This window comes from Bactrocera tryoni, chromosome 1, assembly GCF_016617805.1.
Source record: "Bactrocera tryoni isolate S06 chromosome 1, CSIRO_BtryS06_freeze2, whole genome shotgun sequence".
NCBI classification, from domain to species: domain Eukaryota; kingdom Metazoa; phylum Arthropoda; class Insecta; order Diptera; family Tephritidae; genus Bactrocera; species Bactrocera tryoni.
Window position 1 is genome coordinate 70,708,111 of NC_052499.1, and position 22,716 is coordinate 70,730,826.

General features: G+C 37.2%; 1 protein-coding gene across 11 annotated transcripts in view; it reads left to right on the forward strand.

Moving 5' to 3' along the window:
- LOC120766484 (peripheral plasma membrane protein CASK) overlaps nucleotides 1–22,716 on the forward strand; it is a 90,790-nt gene that overhangs the window by 62,734 nt on the left and 5,340 nt on the right. For 7 of the 11 annotated variants that reach the window (XM_040092028.1, XM_040092035.1, XM_040092032.1 and 4 more), the window contains 6 exons: nucleotides 17,521–17,706; nucleotides 17,944–18,108; nucleotides 18,238–18,306; nucleotides 18,711–18,740; nucleotides 21,421–21,519; nucleotides 21,848–21,986. In XM_040092028.1, the coding sequence (XP_039947962.1) occupies nucleotides 17,521–17,706; nucleotides 17,944–18,108; nucleotides 18,238–18,306; nucleotides 18,711–18,740; nucleotides 21,421–21,519; nucleotides 21,848–21,986 (688 nt within the window). The remainder of the gene's footprint in view (nucleotides 1–17,520; nucleotides 17,707–17,943; nucleotides 18,109–18,237; nucleotides 18,307–18,710; nucleotides 18,741–21,420; nucleotides 21,520–21,847; nucleotides 21,987–22,716) is intronic. The other 4 variants (XM_040092033.1, XM_040092034.1, XM_040092036.1 and 1 more) reach the window with 1 other exon arrangement.

Consider the following 22,716-nt stretch of genomic DNA (forward strand, 5'->3'; position numbering starts at 1 on the left):
AGTTGCAAAATTCCACAAATTCACTCAAATTTCACAGATTATTGCTGCATATTTGCGAGTGCATCACTTCATTAAAATATATGCACCTACACACATATGTATTTACATAAGCAAGATTCTGACGCTCTGCTATGCTAGCCACAAATTAAGCTAAAAAAATGGAATATCTCATTTCCAAGTTTCTCTATACTTTCAAATCGGATAAAATGTAGAATGCTTCACCCACTGCTGCTGCTTCTGGCTGCATATACTTTTCGAAATATGTGTGCTGTGTTGGTCCATTGTTAGATTTTGCGAAATGCGTTGCAAGCTGCATGAATGCGTGTCACTTACTTACTTCACTGATATGGCAGCCATTGTTGTGGCATAACGTACGGAAGGCGAGCGTTTTGAATAAATAAGGGTAGAGTAAAATAGAGAGAAAAGGGAAATTGATGTAAACATGTATTGGTCGGCAAAATGCCACTGACAACGTTGCACATGCATACCACATATATGTAGTACAATATAGACGAGTTGCTGTTGGATGAGTGCGACTGAACCTTGCGGTGTTTGCGCCAACAGCTGAAAATGCTTCTATCTATTGAAGGACCTCAATGTTCCTAGGATTTAAAATTACTACCGAACACAGGAACACCACAGAATGCGCCCACATACATACATATATACATATACCAACTGCAACTAACCCAGTAGCATTCAGCTTTATTAAAGAATACCACCTACAAGGAGTTGCCACATATACATAGGGGTACACACAAACGTGCAACACGATGCCAAGCGTCCAACCCGTCTTAATGAGAAAGTGTTTGAAATTGTGCTCAATTACTGGGACATAGTCATACAGCAAATGTTGTGTTTTGAGCCAATGTTAACTGTAAGACTGTGTCTTAGTGTTGCGCTAGCATACAGCGTGGGATCCCGTCTCCAACAGTTTCATAATAAATAATAACAAAAGGAAAATTATGTGTGCTATGTATGTAGGTGATATTGGTTTCTAGTTTGTAATTAAATGTGCAATAACAAAAGCGGAATAAAGTCCCGTTGACTTTTACAAGTGGAATAAACTTCATGATAAAAACGTAAGACAAAGCAAAGAAACCCACAGCATAAAGAAAACAAACAAGTGTGTCTGTTAAAAATTAATTAAGTGAATGTTTCATTGTCTGCATGCGCCAGAGACACTTAAATTGCTGCAAGTGCTGGAAAAACTGGAACAACTGGATGGAAGGCAGTAGAAGTCTAATGAACGCCCGTATAAAGATTATTTATTTTGCCACTAATTTGCCGAAAAGTAATCTCACCGTTTGTTGCTTCACTGCGGCAAGGTGTGATTTTAGCGCGTGAACAAGAAATTAAATTAAATGAAGTTCTTGGAGAAATTTCATTGTTTGGACTTAAACTTAGAACCTTCAGAGCGATTATTTGTTGGATTCAAAAGCGTTTTCCAGCGGTTTTATTAACTCTATACTTGTTTTCTTAGTGCTTTTCTTAGTCGAAACATAATGATTGTTTTGCATACAAGAAGCTCTTGAATGTTCGACAAAGTCCTGTTGGATCACTTCGGCATTTATTGTTGAAATATGTACGAGTTTTCCATTTTTTGTAAGCCTTTGCTTTCTAGTTTCTTACTTCTGTCAAATAGCTTTAAAATCAAGGGGCGAATTTGACACTAGCCTTCTTCTTCCGTTCCCACCACAGTCGGGTCTAAGTAACTGGATCGAACCCGGATTTTTTTTTATACATCCAAGGACTAACCACTCGACACCATTTCTCGAAATAACTTCAGAAACGTTTTCTGTCACTACAAAAACAATAACAACTCGAGCTCTAATTGCCCGTCCCTCGTTATATTCTCATATATCTAGGTGTTTTATCAATTATTTTCTACTGCCGTAGATACCGCTTACGCAGTTATAGCCGAGTTTACCACAGCGCGCCAGTCGTTCTTCCTATTCACTGTTCGGCGCCAATTGGATTTTCCAAGCGAGGCCAGGATGAGAAGGACCATCCTGGTCTTTCCAACGGATTGGAAGTCTTCCTCTTCCTCTGCTTCCCTCGACGGATACTACGTCGAATACTCACAGAGATGGAGTGTTTTCATCGATTCGGACGGCATGACCTAGCCATCATAGTCGGTGTCTTTTACAAGGAGCGTTCCAAAGCAAACAGGACTTAAAAAAAAAACAGAACAAATGGTTTTGGCAACATCAATTTATTTTATTCAAAATAGTCTTCTTTTACTTCAATACAGCTTTTTGCATGGTCCAAACGCATGTCGAACGAGTGTTTTAGCTCGTTGACCGGTATGGCCGCCAATATGCCGGTGCAAGCCTTTTGAATGGCCTCTGCGTCTGCATAACGCTTTCCTTTCATGGGCAAATGCATTTTTCCGAAAAGCAAGAAGTCACACGGTGCCATATCAGGTGAATACGGGGAGTGGTTAATTATGGTTATTAATGGTTAATTAATAATCGTCCTTCGAATGTTGGATTCTGAGCAATTTTTGGTCGTCAGTCAATTTGTGCGAAACAAACCGTGCACACACCTTTCGTAAGACCAAATGTTCGGTCAAAATGCGATAAAACGATGTTTTGGAGATGTTCAATTTCATCTCCATGAATTTTAATGATGATTTCGTTTGATTTTTGATGAATTCACCCACAGTTTCGCTGGAATTTCCGCTGATCACGGATTTTGATTAGCACACATGTTGATCGTCATTTATGTCCTCACGACCACTTTGAAAACGTTGAAACCACTCGTACACTCTGCTACGGGATAGGCAATTATCGCCAAAAACTTGTTTTTTCAATTGAAACGTTTCGGTAAAAGTTTTACTAATTTTGAAACAAAATTTAATGTTGGCTCTTTGTGTGAAGCTCATTTTCGCACCGATAACACAAACATACTGACACTTAAAACGCAATAACTTCACTTCTAGTCGACGAAATGTCATGAAATTCTCACTGGACTATCGCCCACCAGGGGTCGCTAGATTCAAAAAGTCCTGTTTACTTTGGAAAGCATTTTTTTTGTCAATGTTGTTGCGGAATTCGCTGTAGTCAATTATCATAAATCTTTCTCTCGAAAACTCGGTAACGACTCATCAGATGTTGTCATCGTCTACGCCTCTGCACCATATAGCAAGACGGGGTTGATGAGTGACTTGTAGAGTTTGGTATTTATTCGTCGTGAGAGGACTTTACTTCTCAATTGCTTACTCAGTTCAAAGTAGCACCTGTCGCCAAAAATTATGCGTTGGAATTCGAGGCTTATAGAAGATTTTACCTCTATTGCTCTATTTAGTTCTGTAGCTCGGATTTTTTTCTTCAGCAGTAGATTGAAAAAGCTGCAAGATAGGGAGTATCGAACGGCTCGGAGAGGTCTTCTCTCATACAGCTCCGACAGGAGCTTTTAGTATTGCTCAAAGTCAGTTTACACAGCCGTATTAGTTTTGCGGGAGCTCCTTTTCGTGCTGTCAAAAGCAGCTTTGAAATCGACGAAGAGGTGATGTGTGCCGATCCTCTTTTCACTGGCCTTTTCCAAGATTTGGCGCCAACAAAGCACTGTCATCATTCTTGTATTCTTAAACTTTACTCCAGACTTCTTTTTTATCAAGGTATATTCAAAACGTTCTGTCTAATTTCACTCATAGCATTTATACTATAACAACAATTTGTCAAAAAATTGCAATCGCTTCATCATACCGCTGTCGCTATTAACAGCGCCCTATCTAATCGAACAAAATCTACCTCATCACGTTCAAGCTCCAACATTTCATTTACTATAATCGTTAAACTCAATTTGGCAAGAAGTTGATAATTCTCCATACAAAGTACTATATGATAGCTTACCATATCTGGTGTTAATTTATGGAAAAGCAAGGATATCTAACCTCATTGCGCTGCATGCATCGTTGGCAAATCAACAGCTAACCATAATCTGCTAGTGTTGTTGTGCTTTAAATCCAGCTCATCTCCTAGCTAAGCATAAAATTTGAGATGTACGAGACACACGCACACAATCACATGCATAGATACAGTAACGTATGAGAGTGTATGACATTGCCACCGTTAAAGCACACACACTCGTGCTTGTGTGTACTTTCTCACGCTATCAGCGCCGAAGTGTCGGCCGATAGGCAACGGAAATTTGAAGCCAACAACGCCAGAGCTGCAACAGCGGAAGGCTGAGGGAGTAAATTGAAATTGTGTCGGCTGGGCGACGTTGATAACAAAAGTGTCAAAACTGCGATGATGCTGCAAGCGAAATGAAATACTTGGCCAATTTGCAGAAAACTACCACAGCTTTCTAATTAAAATTCAGCATTAATCCAGATGATTCAGCAGCTAGTTAGTTTGTTGGTTGTTTGCTTGCTTGGCTAGTCGTTTGGCTGGGCTGCTGCCATCATTTCCAGCGACTGCATCGATGGTCGCGCTCGATGGAAAAGCAGTTGAGACAGCGATATTATATACCGTTAAAAGGGATTTTGAGTGCGTGCAAAGTACTGCCGGCCGGTGCTGCTTAAAAGGCGCAATAATGCTCGAATTTATGCCAAAACTGAAGACAGAATGTTACTTGAAACTAATGTTATGAGTTTCGGGGCATGGCCCAAACAGTAGCCTGGGGTATCATTGTTAAACTTTGACTGTATTCAGACTTTTGCCTTTTTGTTGTTATGTCTTATTACATACTTTGTTTTATCCACTCATTTCCTACCATTCACTTTATGGCCATACTTTTTACTTTATACTTCATCCGGTGTGTTGCTGTTGTTGTTGTTAAGCCTAAAATATTATTGTCATAATTATAAAGACCAACAAATGACGGTCGCCTAGGATGTTGGGTCTAAAATGCTATCTCAGCACATGACTAACGCTCAACAACGTCACACCGCCTCACCCGTTTTGCCAACCATCCGCAAATACTTGAGATTACTTGAATAATCTACGGGTGGCTAAGCAAACGTTCGCAGAGCCGAGTTAGAGTTGAGTGACAACAGAAATAAGTCCGAAAATAAACAAGAAGCGACGAACAGCCATTGTGTGCATTCAAAGGAAGCTGTGCTGTGCTAGTTTGCCTGCGTGCGCCACATTTGCCTCAGACGATCCATTTGCAGTTGCTGCTGCTCCCTTTTATTAATCATCAAAATCACAACTGAATGAAATGAAAATAAAGTGTCAAGTTTGTTGTGCGTTCACGGAAACGATTTAAGTAAGTAGCTTGAGGACGATGAGTGGGATGCCAATGGTTTTTGGTCAGCTTTGACACAACAAACACGCATATCTCCCGCAAGTGTCCGCATCTATGGGTACCTTCCCAAATTCGAAATTAATCCCAAGTGTGTGCTGTGGCGTTAAGGCATCGAAAGACTACAGACAGTGATGTCATATTAACGGCAAACAGTGAGGCATAATCGAAGTTCAATTTGTATGTTTGAAGTTTGGATAACGAAGTTACACAAGGGCTGAAAACTTATTGTTTTCCGTTGGTACAAACTGTCTTTTACCGATTTTTTAGAATTATGTGATTATTGAAGATAGTGTATATTAGATAATATCGCTAGACTTCAATCCTCACCACTCAGAAATTTTTGAAAAAAAAAATATTTTAAACTCGGCCATTGCGATGCCACGCCATTTCCGGTGACCCCTCGGAAAAAAGATACACTCGCGATGACATGATAACTCCTTACAGGATCATCTATAGTGAAAAAAAGGGCTTTTTTAGTTAAAAACGTAACTTATAACTTGGACGAAACAAAAAACAAACCCAAAGTTGGATGTTTGGCAACATTAGATTTTGGCAACTTAAAAAAAAAAAAGAAAATATCGCGAATTTTTTTTTTCAAATAGTTATAATTTGAGAAAAAGTTCTTCCTCCAGGTCATTAAGAATTGTGTCTCAAAGAATTTCATTAAGATCGGTTGAGTACTTCTTGAGAAATATTGCCAAATGACTTCAAAAACACAGCTTCGAGAAACACGCGTTTAAAGACGGCCGACTTGGCCTAGCTAGCCTCGAGCGGACAAGTTCTCAAGGCCGTTTCTCCGAATTTAATACTCGGATCAACTTGAAAAATTAGGACTATATTTTAAAGGTGTTGTAGAATTTAATAAGACAATAAATAAACGAGTTTTTGAAACCCATGTAACCTCTTTAAAATCAACTAAACTTCTCATGGATGTGAACTAAATGAACCACAGCAATTGTTCAGCAACTATTCTTATTTAGCTTTGACCCATCACTAACTCTTTCAGTCTTCATTCTATTTTCTAGGTATTGCAGAGAGGCAACGAGAAATAAGTCGGGTTGTTCTCGTACCTAACCTCTTCTATATTTTATATTTATATTCTGAATAGGGCAACATCCGAAGTTCGTAACAATCAAGAACGAACATCGGAGATCATATAAAGTATATAAAAGATTAGTGTTCTAAGCTAAGTCGATTTACCCATCTACGTAATACGCGAAATAGTCCCTCAGTTTTTGGGATATCGATCTGAAATTTTGAACCCGCCCTTTTCTCCTCAAAAATCTACTCATTTGTTGAAATTGCCATTATCGGATGACTAGAGCATATAGCTGCCATACAAACTCGGTCGAAATCAAGTTCTTATATGGAAAAACTTTTTTGTTTGACCAAATATGTTTCCGAATTTCGGCGTAGCTTATTAATAAAGGCTACAATCTCGGAACTAATTGTACAGATTAAACTACTATAACCTAAAGCTGTCATACCAATTGAACAATCAAAAGGTCAAGTTCTTATAAGGGAAAATTATTGACTTGATATGTCATCTTAACGAAATTTAGCATATATTATTGTCCATGCAAGACAAAGACGGCATTATATCTCCAAGTACACGATTTTACTTGAACAAAATTTACTCCGCCATTTCTACAAAGTTGCCTACTGTGCACGCAATTTCTTTGTCGCTGCCAAACGCAGAAAGCATAAAGAGGGTCGCTGTGCTTTCTCAGCAGCCAATTTACGTTTCCTAGCACCGAACATTTCATTAGCGCATATCAATGACGAAGAGACGATTTGTGAACAGATAATACGGACTACTTAAGCAAAGTCGTCAAATAAAGATGAGCAGCACCGTCAGCGAGACCGACAGCTGAGCTAGTGGTACCCTGTAGTGTTGCTGCAAATAGCATTTTGCTCCGGTGTGAGGGGGGAAGAGTAAATGAGAGTACTATCAGCACTGAGCTGCTTATTAATTTACTTACTATTTTGTGCTGCTTCTTGTTTTTTTTTTTTTTTTGCATTACAGTTAATAGGCCTCCACTTTAGCGCCAAGTACTCAATGAATAAATGTAATAGCGCAGAGAGTGGTGAGTGAGGTAGAGCCAGAGTAAAGTGCAAACGAATTAGTTTTCAAGCACTTTGGGCACTTTAAGTGAGTCTTTCCAATTTAAAGTCTCCAATTCAGTCACTTGGCGATGAGTGGTTATAAGAAAATGGCCGAAGTGAAATTTCGGTCCAAACGCCGAGCTTTTGAGGAGCAACTATGCTGAAAAAGAGCCAACACTAAACTTACATTAAGCAGGTAGAACACGTTTTAATAGTCGTTTATTTTCATCACTGAAGATCCGCGGCAATGATGGCTACTTGAGTCGCGCTGCTGGCCCTTTCCCCTCTTCACTCTCCTCGCCTTTTCGCCTCTTCACTCCTCTTTCTTCGTTATTACCACATTAAATGTACCACATTATTTATTGTATTTTTACCACTATTATCCCGTCATGCCGCCAAGTAACGGTAATAGCTATGAATAGTTTATAACTTCGCTATCAGCGAATTTAATTCAATGGATCGTTACAGTTTTTATTACTTTATCAAATTACGTCAAAACGTCAATATTTCAATATTGCAAATCGCACGTTCATAAAGTTTGTCTACTTGCCGCTGACGTGCCGGCATGCCTTACTGTCAATTATGATGACAGTGCATTTGCGGTACAATAAAAATTCGTTGCCATGACACATCCTCTGTAACTCTGCAGCGCCATAGAGGTGTTTTTATACGCGCATTGCTACCGTTGTCACTCCGCTCGTCGCGGCGTTGAGTGGGTGGAGCTGATAATTGGCTCGCTGTCTGTCTGTGGTACGGAGTGCGTATTATCGTTCATTAAACTATTGTCCTTTTCATCATTCAGCTTTTGGGGTGGAGTGTGGTGGTGTAATATTGCGGTTGGTAGTAAAATACTCCATAAGAATGTACGTGGAATGCGTTTTGATCTAATGAATCGATATGAAATTGAGATGGTTGCTTTTGGCAGTTCATTATTCATTCATGCTAGCGCCATTTATAGTTGTGTCTGTGTATTTGTTGCGACATCGAAATTGCTTTCCTAGCATCATCAACTATTTCAATGTATTTTTATATGATGGCAATGTTTATTTTATTGCCCTAATTTTAATTTGATTTCGCCGTAGTCAGCGCGAGTGCGCTTATTTAATATTCTAATAACAAGTTTTTATTTCCTCGGCTACTACGTGCAACTGGCGGCAGTAGAAATCGTCCAGTTTTATTTACATTTGCTTATTTTGTTGCAGAGCTAGCTAATTTAGCTTTCTTGTTCTTGTTTTATTTTTTGGTTTTTTTTCTTTTTGTATATAACAGGTAAGCATTATTTGTATATTGTGTCCATAAACCTTATGCAGATGACAAATTATCTACGATTTTAACGATGCTCATAAAAGCTATTCAGTACTGAGGTTCAGGGGGTACGAGTACAACAAAAAACATAATTATTTTTTCGTAATTTATTCATTGCTCCAGGTCTCTCATGTAGATCATAAAAAAAATTATTGCACACTTAAAACCTAAAATAATTGATAATTAAAAAAATAATAACACATACAAAAAAGTCTTTTATTTTATTTCAAACAGCATTAAATGTCAGTTTTTATAAAAAATAAAAAACTTTGACGTTTTTCACGTTTCTATAAACACAGCAAATTCTTTCTAACAATTCATTGCCTTTCATTGTGGTCACCTTTAATGAACATTGTAGAGGGTGTATCGACAATATTCAAATTGAAAGGTGACATTTTAATTAATACTTCGCATGTTTTTCGAATCGGGATTTTTTTTTCTGTAAGTTGGTAGTACTGTTAGTGACATCTATGCTAAATTTCACGTCAAAATATTCATTAGTACTTGAGATACGCGTCGGTTTGTGAGGCTGTGAATTCTTCGATTTTTACTAAGTCTGAATTTATTGAACAAAGAAGTGCGATAATGCCCCATCTCATACTGCATCGGTTATTCGTGATCATTTCGCCACATTTTAAACCAATATCGTGCTGCAACCACCGCATTCGTCTGATTTACCTCGTGTAACTCCTGGCTATTCAGGAAAGTCACATGATCACTCCGAGGACACCGTTTTGGGTCAATTGAGGACATAAAAGTTGTATCGAAGAAGGCTGTGATGGCCATCACGACGGAGGATTTTTGCAAGTGCTATGATAACTGGAAAATTCGTTGGCATAAGTGTATTGCAGCGGGAGGGGACTACTTTGAAGGAATTTAAATGGACAAAATTCACCTTTCAATTTGATCACATCAGTATAGCAATATATCAAAAATAATGAAAGCTTGGCGGCCGCAGTATAAAAATTTGGGCGGAATAGTGTTGTCAACTGTGAATCTTAATTGAAATAGCGGCAAATTTAAATCTTCTCTAATTTTGGGACACCCTGTATAACTGAACAGGTTACCGGCCAACGATTTTGCATCTAACGAAAACGCCTTTCTAACTCTTCAAGTTGTTTCATATAAATAATCTTCAAGCCGAATTAAGATTACTTGATAAGGAAAAACAATACTTCATGAAAATCCTTTTCTTGATGCTGGTCGAACAGCTTGCACGGTAGCTATATGATATAGTGGATCGATCTGAACAAAATATTTTTAGATTGTAGCATTGTATTCGTGAAGATTTATTGAAAAATAAAAGGGCTTTTCCTATGAAGCTTGAAAGCGAATCGAGCGAGAGCTCGATCAGTTTGCATGATATGCTAGTGGATAAAGCCCAATTCCTGAATTTTTGCTTTCATTTTTAATGACTTGGGACACGGTACATTGGCTTGGTGAAACAGCATTTTCTTTTTCTTCAAATATTTTCGCCGATTTCGTGCTTCAAACAGTCCAATAACGCCAAATATTCCATGCGCATCCCAAATTATAGACGCCGTAACCTTCCCAGCCGACAGTTGCATTTTTCCACGCTTTGGAGCGGGTTCATGTGTGCAGTCCACTCAGATGACTGTCGATTGGGATTTGGGGTGAAATGATGGAACCATCTTCCATTCATTGTCACATATCTACTCGGGCTTATTACGCTTGAACATCTCCAAACACTGCTCAGAATCATCAATTCGTCGTTTTTTTTTGGTCAAAAGTGAGCTGGCGCACCCACAGATCTCTCTCAAACTCAAATATTCGTGAGTTGTACGATGTACACGTTCAGTTGATATCTTTGAATGCCTGCTTCCTCGAACAACTTCATTTTACGGTCATCCGACATTATTTTGTCATTTTTTTTTTTTAATTTTTTGGGCGCCCACTGCGTTCAGCGTCTTCGGTGCTCATTTCACCACGTTCAAACTTAACACACCCATCCTTGATGTTTAATTTCTTGTAAACTCGTCATCCAGCCAAGTTTGTGCTTCAACTGTATTTTTCCCCTGCAAAAAGCAATATTTTATCAACACATGAAATTTCTTGTTAACCATTTTTTTTCACAACAAAAAAAGTTCACTCAAAATGGTAATGAATAAATAATAGATAAATATCATAAACTAAACATCTGAGAGCTGTCAAATTTATACACACGACTTTTGAAGATTGGGCTTAATTAAAATCATATGGATTTAATTATAATAGCGCCATCTATGGTTAGCCTTAGGACTTTTCAATTGACTTGGTATAACACAGTGTCCCAACGCCTTTTATTTTGAATCTATCCAATCTTCATTCGATAAATCTCAAACCTGCATACAAATTTTCTCATATAAAAAAATTTTCTACACATTGATTTTAAAATGAAAATAAATTCTTTTCTAATAAAAAAATTGAAACTGACTTATTTTGTGCAAGAACAGGCCGATGTTGTAGATTGTATATACCCAGTCAAGCAGAATTTTATGTTCATACTATTCATGTACCTATGTGTATACTTTATAACTGTAAAATGTGTTAAAATTCATTTAGACCGACAAAATGTCAAAATTCCCAACACAAGTTTTACATGAATCTTCAACAATAATAGAGAAACTTGCCGAAATCACAGCTGCAATGTTGCAACATCATTCCGCTAAACTTCCGCAATGCCCGCATTTTCGCTTTCATAGAGCATCATTAAAATTCATCATGTCACAGCCAAGTGTTTGCCATGAAATCATTTGTTCCGCCAGCACGCCAGCAATAAAACTGCTTGACCATGGCAACCTAAGCAAAGTTCGAGATTGAATGAGATTTCGCAGCCAGCCTGCCGGCCGGTGGTATGTTGGTATTCAAATTCGTATCACAGTCAAAGGTTTTAATAAACGAATTTTATGGCAAATGCCGGTCGCATGCCAGATCTCAAACATTGGCAAATAAAATATCGGCTCCTTGGTGATGGCATGTTCCGCCTGCTGCAAAAAGCTGGAACCTTTGAGAACGTAGCGCGTGCCGGTGGCTTGGGCTGGCGTTGACTTTATGACAGTGGGGTCGACTGAGTGCTTGTAGCTTTTGTTGCTAGCCATCTGGAGGCATTGTGTTTGATAACAGTTTGCATACACACACACACACACACATATACGCACTTATACGCCTATGTATGTGTGTGTGTGTCTTCGTATAAATCTTGCGCGTGGCTGGGCAGCCGCATACTTGTATTGCTGTTGATGGTCGCAGCTGGTCGAGTCCCTTTTAAAAGGCACAAAATGAAATCCTTTTTCCCTTCTATTTACAGTATAAACAACACTTGAAATTTCTTGTAGTATAATCACAAAACAACTGTACGTAGGCAGCAGATTGGAACGGAAGAATGTCGGTGCATGCGAGTGTATACGCGTACGCACGTACGTTGATAGGAATAAAAAGAAAGATAACGGCGCTCTAGCAACGGTAGCAATAATGGTAAACGAACGACAAACGACAGGGATAAGAGCAATAATAATAATAATAATAATGAAATATGCTTGCGGCAAGAAAAGCGCATATTGGGCATGGTATCTGTGTACCGACATCAACTGCTTGAACTGACTTGGCTTCTTGTCGACGACAGACACTCATACGCACATACACACATACACCCTTGCATATACTCATACTCTCAGCGTCTATTGCATATGCAGGCCACAGTATGTGGTGTGGAGGTGCGAAGGCACATATTGTTGGGCTATGATATGCGATATGCTGCTAAACACACACACACACACACATACACTTTGGCCTTTGAGTGACACAGCAAAACCGCAAATTAATTACAAAGCGTATTCAAACAGTTATTGACCATAATTCATTAACCATACCAACCGCCGAACCCGGTACACCCGCACACCCAACACCATCTGCCAGCAACATTCCAGCGTGCAGCCTTCCATCGCCCCGAAATGCCATAGCGGCATAATTTAACTCTGATTGCTGTGTAATAATAACCGTTACAGGCGGTTGAAAGGGCTGAAGAAATTAATAATTTAATATTTAACCACAGCGCGTAAGCGAGGAAGAAGCGTTTTTGGTTATAGTTGCGAAACCGCCGCATCGCTCCACATACTTTGTTCGCCATTTTTTGTTAGCCATGTTGCAAATTACATCAAATTAGTGTAACAAAAATGTGGCAGCATTGAAAGTCGCTCGCCTGTTTATATAACCTATAAATTCGTGACCACAAAGTTCCAAAGTTTTACGGTTTTTATGTCGTCAAGTTAATTTTGATATGTTTCTTAAATATTTTATTGCTTAACTGTGCGCCAGCCATTAGGCACAAAATGTTGCAGCAATTAACCCTTGTGCGCATTAAAGTATTTATTACGTAACAAATGAAGTTATGCACCAGCTATGCTACGAATTAGTAAGGAAGAAATTTTCGTAGAACGAACACGCTTCATTACTTTCCTTAATATAGTGAAATGCCAAAAATATGGAGAATTAAAAATTGTGATGTTTCCTGCATCAATTTATTCATTAACGCTTTATATTAAATTGTGGTGAATTTAATTATTGAAAGGTTTTCATCTTTCCATTACATCGTATGCAAGTGTTTTCTTAAATTTCTGTTGACGTGGATTTAGTATGAGCCTAATTTTATTTTGATTTTAATTTTACAGAATAAATGTATGTTTGTAACTAGTATTAGACCTTTAGTTTCGGTTCTTGCTCGTTCGAATTGAGGGTTTTCGATTTCATTCGTGATTAGTATGCCTGATGTTTTTACGAATATTATACACAACACTTCATTTAATGAAAGGGTTCATGACAATAAATATCAAACCTCACCAATTTATATTAAAACAAATATGGCAAAGGTTAGGCTATAAGAAGGATTTTTATAATGACAAAAAAGCTCTCGGGGGAAAATAATATTTAAAAAAACGTATCTTGCTAAGTTGGTAGGACTGTCCTTAATTACTATGCCGAACATGTGGGCGATCTGTCAGCCAGTTTATTTACAGCAGCTGCTTAAGTCGGCACACATCAAAAGTGCGTTTCGATTTTTACAGTGGATAAAAATATCGAACAAAGAATTTGTCTCAAATTTAGTATTTCTAACCAAATTTCATGGTTTACGATGATTCAGTTTTATCACAAACACAAGCTTACGAGTGGTTAATGCCTTCAAATACGATCGAGAGATCGTTGAAGATATGTCTCGTTCAGGACGACCTTCGACCTCTTCAACTGATGAAAATATTAGGTTATCAAATATCTCCTTCCCGCTTTTTTGCTCTTTATTCAATGCTTTATAGGTAAAGTGTTGCAGTGATCGGATTTAGTTCAAATATGCGCCGTTTCGTTTGATAATATGTTTCCATCTGAACGACAACTTCATAATACCCCCATGTAGAAGCCCCCTCTCTATTTGCGAAGAACTGGGACAGCCACTTTTCACAAGCCTCTTTTGAGTTCAAATTTACACCAACAAGGGCGTTCGCTATGGACAAGAAGAGGTGGTAATCACTTGGCCGGGCTATATGGTGGATGCGATAAAACCTCTCATCCGAGCTCCCGTAGCTTCTGACGGGTCATCAACGAAGTGTGTGGTCTGGCGTTGTTCTGGAGGAACACTACACCCTTATTAAAATTTCTATCGCGAGTCCGTTTGATTGGTTTTGGTGGTTATTTTGTGTATGAAACGCGTTCTTGCTCGACTCCTCCCGATAAAGCTGAAATTTTTCAAAAAGAATACCGTAAACAGGTTTCTTTGAACATGTTTGATCTTGTGAATTCTGATCCCTCATTCATGGAGAGCTTTACAAGTGCCGACGAGACATGAGTTTATGAGTTTAACTTGCAAACAAGTCAACAATCATCGGCATGGAGGGTAAAAACAATAGCCGAAACCAAAAAAAAAACACGCCAAAGCCGCTCAAAAATCAAGGTTATGCTCATTTTTTCGATATTTGTGGTTTGGTGCATCATGAATTTTTCCTGAAGGGAGAGACGGTCATTAAGAAGTTCTAATTAGCCGTATTGAAGCGTTTGCTTGAGAACATCCGTCGAAAAAAATTAATACCATCGATCAACCATCATATTCGCCATATCCGTGTGTCTCCCAAACTCAAATTGCCCCTCCGTGGAACCCGTTTTCCGTCGATCGAAGAGGTAAAACAAAATTCGCTGAATGAGCTGAAAGTCATCCCAAAAAGCGATTATGATAAGTGTTTCGAAGACTGGAAAAATCGTTGGTAGAAGTGTATTACATCTGTGGGGATTACTTTGATAACGAATTTTATGATACTGTAAACTTTACAGATTAGTCCAAATTCAATTTATTTAAATCTGATTTGTATGGCGTAAGTAAGCCGAAGCGTTGAAAGATAAAAATTTAAATAATATTGTCAAGCATGGTGGAGGCTTGACTTGTTTTCATTTAAGCAATTATGTGAAGAATGGACTACTATAATATTATATAACAATATACTACCACAATAATATGATAAAAGCAATATAAACAAATAATTTTCGTCAGTATCTAAACTCAATTGAAATGTTGGCTATTGCTTGATTCCGGACCCCCGAAGCAGTCTGTTTTATTGGTTAAGGAATGGCTGTTGTATAACGTAAAAAAGGGCTGCCACATCCTGTCCAGAATTCAGACCACAATTCCATTGAACACTTTTAGGTCTATAAAGAGACGAAGTTACAACTGCGCAAATAGCAAAAATGACATTTATATGTATGTATATATACATATCTGCAGAATTTACACAAAATTTTGTGCATGCTATGTATAAAACAATGAAAACCGTAATAGTGGGCAGAGGTGCATATTAATTTTTCTTGAAAAGTGCTAAAATATCAATTTTTGCAAACTCTACATTGTTTTGATTTAAAAAAAAATCCCGATTACATTTCGGAAACCATTATATTATTATTATCTTTTTCTCACTTTTGCATGTAACTCAAAAGTTTTCATAGTTTAGGAGATAAGTCATTTCAAAGTCAAATTATTTCCCCGCACAAGTTTAGTTTTTGTGTTCACTGTATAAAAGAGTGCTACCAAAGCAAACGCGGATACTGAGGAATCAATTGGCTGTTTAACGGAATATTGTTGATATAGTAATGCCACAGCTTTTCTGAACAAAATTAGGCCTAAAGAAAAAATATTTTGCGGCTTGTCTGATGTCCAAAACAACACTTCGTTTATATGAACTAAAACTAAGTGCTTTAAGAAAAAGCAGAGCCGAAGCATCTCTCATGCGTAAAATATTAAAAAAAAAAATGTTTTTTGTTTTTGTGAAATCAAGCTACTAAGCTACCGGCCGAAAATTTCAAGAAGAAACACAGTTAAAACCACTCAGAAATATAAAAAAAAAAACAATAAAAATCGAAAATATTTGTAGAATGCTTTGATTTAGCTGTATCTATCACTTTTTTATGGCACAGAATTTAAGTATTTAAGAGAAATTATGAATTTCCAATGGTAAAAGCACTTCACAAACAAAATAACAAAAATATTACTGTTTCTCAAAGTAATATTACAATTACTAAATCTGAAAGTAAAACTTAAGGGGTTAGGTGGATTTCAGAGGTACAAAAATATATATTTTTACCATTTTTTTTGCAATATAAACATACATATATTTCAAAAATATAATATGGGATATCAAAAGTAAATATTTGAAATTCCTGAAATTTTGATATAAAAACGTTGAAAATTCAGCCGTTGAGACTTCATCTCTCTGGGTGTCTCACAAAAAAAGTGTTCCCGCCGTGGACAGCATAACTAAAATTAAAAAACCAAAAATATTCCGTTGGTACAAATAAATGTAGAGGAAATAACAAAAATAAAATTTTAATTTTTTTAAATTTTTTTGGTAAAATTTTCGCTATTTATTAACTTAAAAAATAAGTTGTAATGAAAAGAAATAAATTCTTCGTTCAGTAACTAGATAATGATATTTTAAAGTTGTGAACACAATTCGAACTAAATCGGACCATAAATTTTCGAGAAATCGTGTCCACCGACTTCAAACATGGAGTTTTGAGAAAAACGCATTTAAAGTTGGTGCGATACACCGACGTGGCCTGATTGGAAATCCCGAGGGGTCTATCTCTTAGAATTTTACTCGGATCGATTTAAATTTTTGGCAGAATATTTTAAACATATTGTATCAACAAAAATTTTTTTTTGGAAATTTTCAAACCTACCTCGCCCCTTAAAGCTTTTATCTGAACAAAAATAGATATAAATTGGAATTTTAATATTAAAAAATATTTTTCTGGATATTGAAAGCTAAAAGCGGTCAATCTGCCAAATAACCCCCAGCGCAAACAAATAAAAACGATCAAACGGCTACACAGTTTTGACAAAGTACTACTTACTTGGCGGCTTACTTGTGAGCACAAGGTGGCCAACACATGCGTTACGTATACGCAGTGGTGATCATTAAAGACGACCACTAGCAGCATACCTACCCACATATATTTAATTTGCAAAGCATAAATGACAGTTTTATTGATAAAGTTGGGTGCAGCACATACCTACACACATAAACCACATAATATTTATTGCACCCGCTGACCACATTTTCGCAGCTACTTTCGACACTGGGCTCTTCTACAACACAACATAACATCTATATGTACATATGTATGTATGCAAAAATATATATGAATCTTCTACCGTAGTGATTGTATATATATATGTAGGTATATATGTATATTATACTTTTCAAGAGTTTGCTACACCGCGAAGAAGAAGTTGTCGATGTGTGTGCGTGTGTGTGTGTGCGTATGTGTGGTTTGTCGTTATGTTATTAATAAAGTTTTTCCCTACATTTTTCATTTCAGGCTTTGCTACACACTCACGATGTTGTTGCCCGAGACGTTTACGGTGAGGAGGCACTGCGCGTCACACCGCCACCAATGGTACCCTACATTAATGGCGACGAAATCGATAATGTGGACAACGGCGAATTGCAGCACGTAACCCGAGTGCGTTTAGTGCAATTCCAGAAGAACACCGATGAACCAATGGTGAGTACAAACAATGTCGCAGTCACAGGCAAGCCTCGCAGCTAAAAGCGTCTGCGCTCAATGACAATTCTTCTGCTATTTAAGATATAAAGATATGAATGAGGCTCTTAATAAGATTTATATGTAACACACTCATATGTATGTGTGTAACACATTTGTATGTGTGTGTATGTGTCTTTTGCTATGAGCAATTGTGACTACTCAGCGCTAATTTTATAATTGTATAAATTTCTTAAGGGCATAACGTTAAAAATGACCGAAGATGGACGTTGTATTGTGGCTAGAATAATGCATGGTGGCATGATACACCGTCAGGCAACGCTGCATGTTGGCGACGAGATACGGGAAATTAATGGTCAGCCTGTTCAACATCAATCTGTGGGCCAATTACAACGCATGCTGGTGAGTGCCTTGCAAACATACATCCATTTATTTATTTATGCTGCGCTAATGGTTGAATAAATCGAAGTAATGAGTACTTATATGCTTATTTCATTTCCTTATTTTCTCTCTTTTTGTTTATTGTTACAGCGTGAAGCGCGTGGTTCGGTTACCTTTAAAATAGTTCCTTCTTATAGAAGTGCTCCGCCACCCTGTGAGGTATGAATATTTATTTAATCATGTATTTAAAAGTCTATAGCTTTCGCCGATACCATTTCTTTTAGTTTAGCGCATGTAAAATTCAAAAAAGAAACAAAAACAAAAACAGATTTGTGATATGTCCTTAATGAGCACACTCCACGGCGTAACGACACTTAAGAATTGAAATTCAATTAATTGCACTTAAGTATTTAAGAATTAGTTTGCGCACTATTCCATATTTATATTCTTCTTTTGTTTTACGAAAATTGGCTAATATCCCTTTATTTGTATACTTATTTAAATAGTCAACTTTTATTTTCGGTATCGAATTTCCAATTAATTGTAGTTGATTTCTCATAATGTGTTTCTCATATTTTCCATTAACATTACTTTTACATTTCTACACTCATGTACAAATGCAGCTTTTCAGGATAAGACCAACTCCAGTACTTGTAAGTAAAATCAACATCATTGTAGCTATTTCTATTAATTGCTTATGTAAACAAGTGCCGCATAACGACAGTCATATTTTGTATTTTGAAGAACTGGCACTAAATACAAAATTATATACATTTTATTCGTTAGTTTGCCTCAATGTCTCCAAAATTAAAGGGCAGTTAAAAAAAATATAAATAATATTTTTTAGATCATCTGCTGATATTTATAAAAAAAGTCTATAACATCGCTAGAAATAACACAAAATATAGTAGTTTTGCCAAGTTAACATACGAAAAAGGGCATTGACATTCGACATTGAACAAAGAGTGGGTCAGTTTAGCTCAAATTTCTTGCTTCTCAAGTCACTTTGAATATTTTATCTACATTAATTGCATACAATTTTAGCGTCGGTGTGAAAAAAGCAAAGTCGGTGGTTAGCCATATCTACTCTGCATACAGGTCACTATTCTTTTAAGCTTATAGTTAAGCATATTTTTTCAAAAACTGGCGTATTGACATATTCCCTTAGCGTAATGATTGATTTCTGAAGCAATAAGAGAGACAAATCTACGATCTAACAAATAATGAAAATTATCAAATTTTAAAATTATATTTTCCTAAAAAATGCATTTTTTTAAGTTTACAAGGTAACATTTTTGAAAGTTACACTCGATCGCCTGCTGCAGTGATTCCTTCTTCTTCCATGGACGAAACGTAGAAAAAATCTATAAAAGAAGATGTAGAGAGTATAATGACCTACATACGATCGAAGTAAAATGAAATAAATCTTTTCGTTTGCTCCAATATCCTTCACACATACATACAAATTGTACCTTACAAGAACTACATTTTGATTGGTCAGTTTGTATGGCATCTATGTACTACAGTGACTCGATCTGAACAATTTTTTCGTAAATAGCACCATTGCCTGCAGATATCTCGGCAAATGAAGTAGCTTTCCATACAAGAATTTATTCCAACCTTTTAGTTTGTATAGCGACTATATGCTATAGTGGTCCGATATCGGTCATTCCGACAAATGAGAAGAAAGAAGGTCGTGTGCAAAATTTCAGATCGATATCGCAAAAATTGAGGGAGTAGTTCTAAAGAATTAGGAAGCAATAAGGTCTCTTACCAAATGACTTATACCCTGCTTCCCTATTAACTTGGGCCCTATTAACTTGGACGTAGGACCGCGGCACCTACTTCGGCATCTTTTCCGCGCACATACCTCTGACAAATATGCGAATGGGGTTTAGTCCCTGGAGAAGAGGTGCAGTGAGATTTTTCACGGAAGGATCAAAGCTCAAGGGAAAACTTGGAGGTGTTGTCTTCTGTCTGGAGCTCTCAATCAACTCTAGTTGCAAACTGCCAGACCACTGTAGTGTCTTTGATGCAGAAGTTCCATACAACAATGTATCAGAAGCAGTACTCCTCTGAAGTTCGGCTTCCTTTAGTGAGGTATGCATCTACTCCGATAATAGAGTTACAGATCTTGAGCTCGCTGACTGTGAGCTCAAAGCTAGTCAAGGAATACGTAACATCACAAGCAGTAGCGTGAAGCTACTTCCATATTAAATTTGTCTGGTTGCCTAGTGCCGTCGGTATATTCCAAGAAAAAGCACCTATATCCAGCAGGATGCGACTTCTTTAGCACGAGCTCAGCAAGCGTTGGTCAGCAGACAGCTGGAGTTGGGAAAGCTTTTTGACCCAATGTGCAACGTAAACGGGCCATTGAACTCTTAGATCTCAGCTGGGCGCACTGCCGCAATGATATTTTCCCTTTGGCATTCACGCCGCGAGATTAAAGATTTTGTTGGACGCAACTTGTCAATGCAGCACTGAGCAAGATGAGATGAAAATATCTAGATACTTTCTCTTCCACTGTCCAGCTTTCACCCAACTAAAGTTGAAGCATCTCGGTTGCCATACTTTTTGCGAACCCAGTAAATTGGATAGAAATGATATTAGCCGCCATTTTGTCGATATGCCACGATCTTTTTGTTCGATACATAAGAGTTCTAGGCATCATAACGTATAAGCGTCTCTGAGTATACATACATATATTATATGCGATTTTTAAGCCTATTTACATAGCCTGACCTAAAGAGTCAATAAATTGACTTTTGGCTAATAAACCCATAATATTTTATAAAGTCCCTGTATAATAAGCTTTTAACAAATCCTTTCAATTTTATTATTTATCAAAGATTGCAAATTTAATTGATATTCTGTTAGTGAGGAATTCAATTGAAATTAATTTCGCAAAAGTTCGTCTGAAAAGTAGAATTTTAAATTATTTTAAATGAATGTGAATTTCTCGTGCGGCTGATCACTTTGAAAAACCCATTATTAAAATACTTAGTAATTATTAAAATCTTGAAGACCAAAGCCATAATGCGCTTTCCGTTGCCTTCCATTATGAACACATACTAACATACTATTACAGATGGTAGTCAAATCAGAAGTTGACAATGTCTCGTTCATGCTTTAACACTAAATTTTCACAACACACACACATACACATACATTTATCTATGGTAGTTACAAAGTAGCGATGCTTCTTTCTTCAAGCATATAGTCAGTGAAGCGGCATTAGCAGTTAGTGGGCGTGAAAAGATCAAAGTGTAGCACAAACAGCATTTTGTATGGCAAAATGAAACCGACATTTAATTTTTATCCTCTTATTTGCAGATATTTGTGCGTGCACAATTCGATTATAATCCTTTAGATGATGAGCTTATACCATGTGCTCAGGCAGGCATCGCATTCCAAGTCGGTGATATTTTACAGGTGAGCGCATTCACATGCCACACTACAAACTAACACGCATAATAACTAAGGAGTATGCCACTGCTTCATAGCACACGCTTGATTTGCTAACGGTAGTGATTAAGGAAGGGCTAAATTTTTGGTTGTGCCTTTCGTGCCGCACACTTAATGTGTTGTGGCATCAACCGCAAAATGCGATGATGGAAATCGAATATTATCGTGTTATTAACAAAGCGAGCGCATGCATATACACACAGACATACATACATATATATATAATATATGCTAAATTGATTTGTCTAACTTAGATTAATCTATTCATTTATATTTGATTTATCTCATTAATAAGATTATAAGCAAAGACGACCATCATTGGTGGCAGGCCCGATTAGACACGGTCGGTGGTTCGGCCGGTTTGATACCGTCGCCGGAGCTGCAGGAGTGGCGTATCGCATGTAATGTTGCGGATAAGACCAAACAGGAACAAGGTGAGTGGCAATCGCCAACATAATTAACACACAGCACGCTTACCACACTCTCTAATTGTGTCCACCTCCGCCTCCGAGATGAGGAACTTATATGTAATTGGTTGTTGATTGTAAAATTTAACCTCTAACAAATTATACTCGCATATATATTATCTGTGTATATGTATTATAAAGTATTGTACGTCTATAACATGTATGTGCTGTAGTTGAAAAATGTATTTCGGAACTCGATTTGATTACCTTAACCCGTGTGTGCGTCTAAGTAAATATCTATATGAAATTTATATTCTTTAGTATGACCTATGACCCGATAATTTAGTATGATTTAGTGTAATTTAAGCATTGTTTTTAGTTGCCAAAAAAAAACAAAAAGTTTAATTATGCGGCATTGAGTAATTCAAATTGAGCCATTATTTACAAACCGAATTGAAAGGCGAAAGTGCCAAATGTCAGCGGCGTGTGCAACCCACGGCCAAGCCATGCGTGTCAGCGTCAAATTAATGCAAAATAAACATGACTATTCAAATTGTTAACTGCGTTGGGTTGCACAAGTATTCAATGCCATTAATTATTTTCTACGGTAATTTCTTTTTTTTTTGGTTTTTCAGTTCCTTCTATTTTCCCCATTTAATTTGTATTTGCAATATATGTAAATGTATGTATGTATTGTATAGTCAATCATGCCTCTAGTTAAACTTGCCAATTGTGTTATGTTGTGATTGTCTCCCTT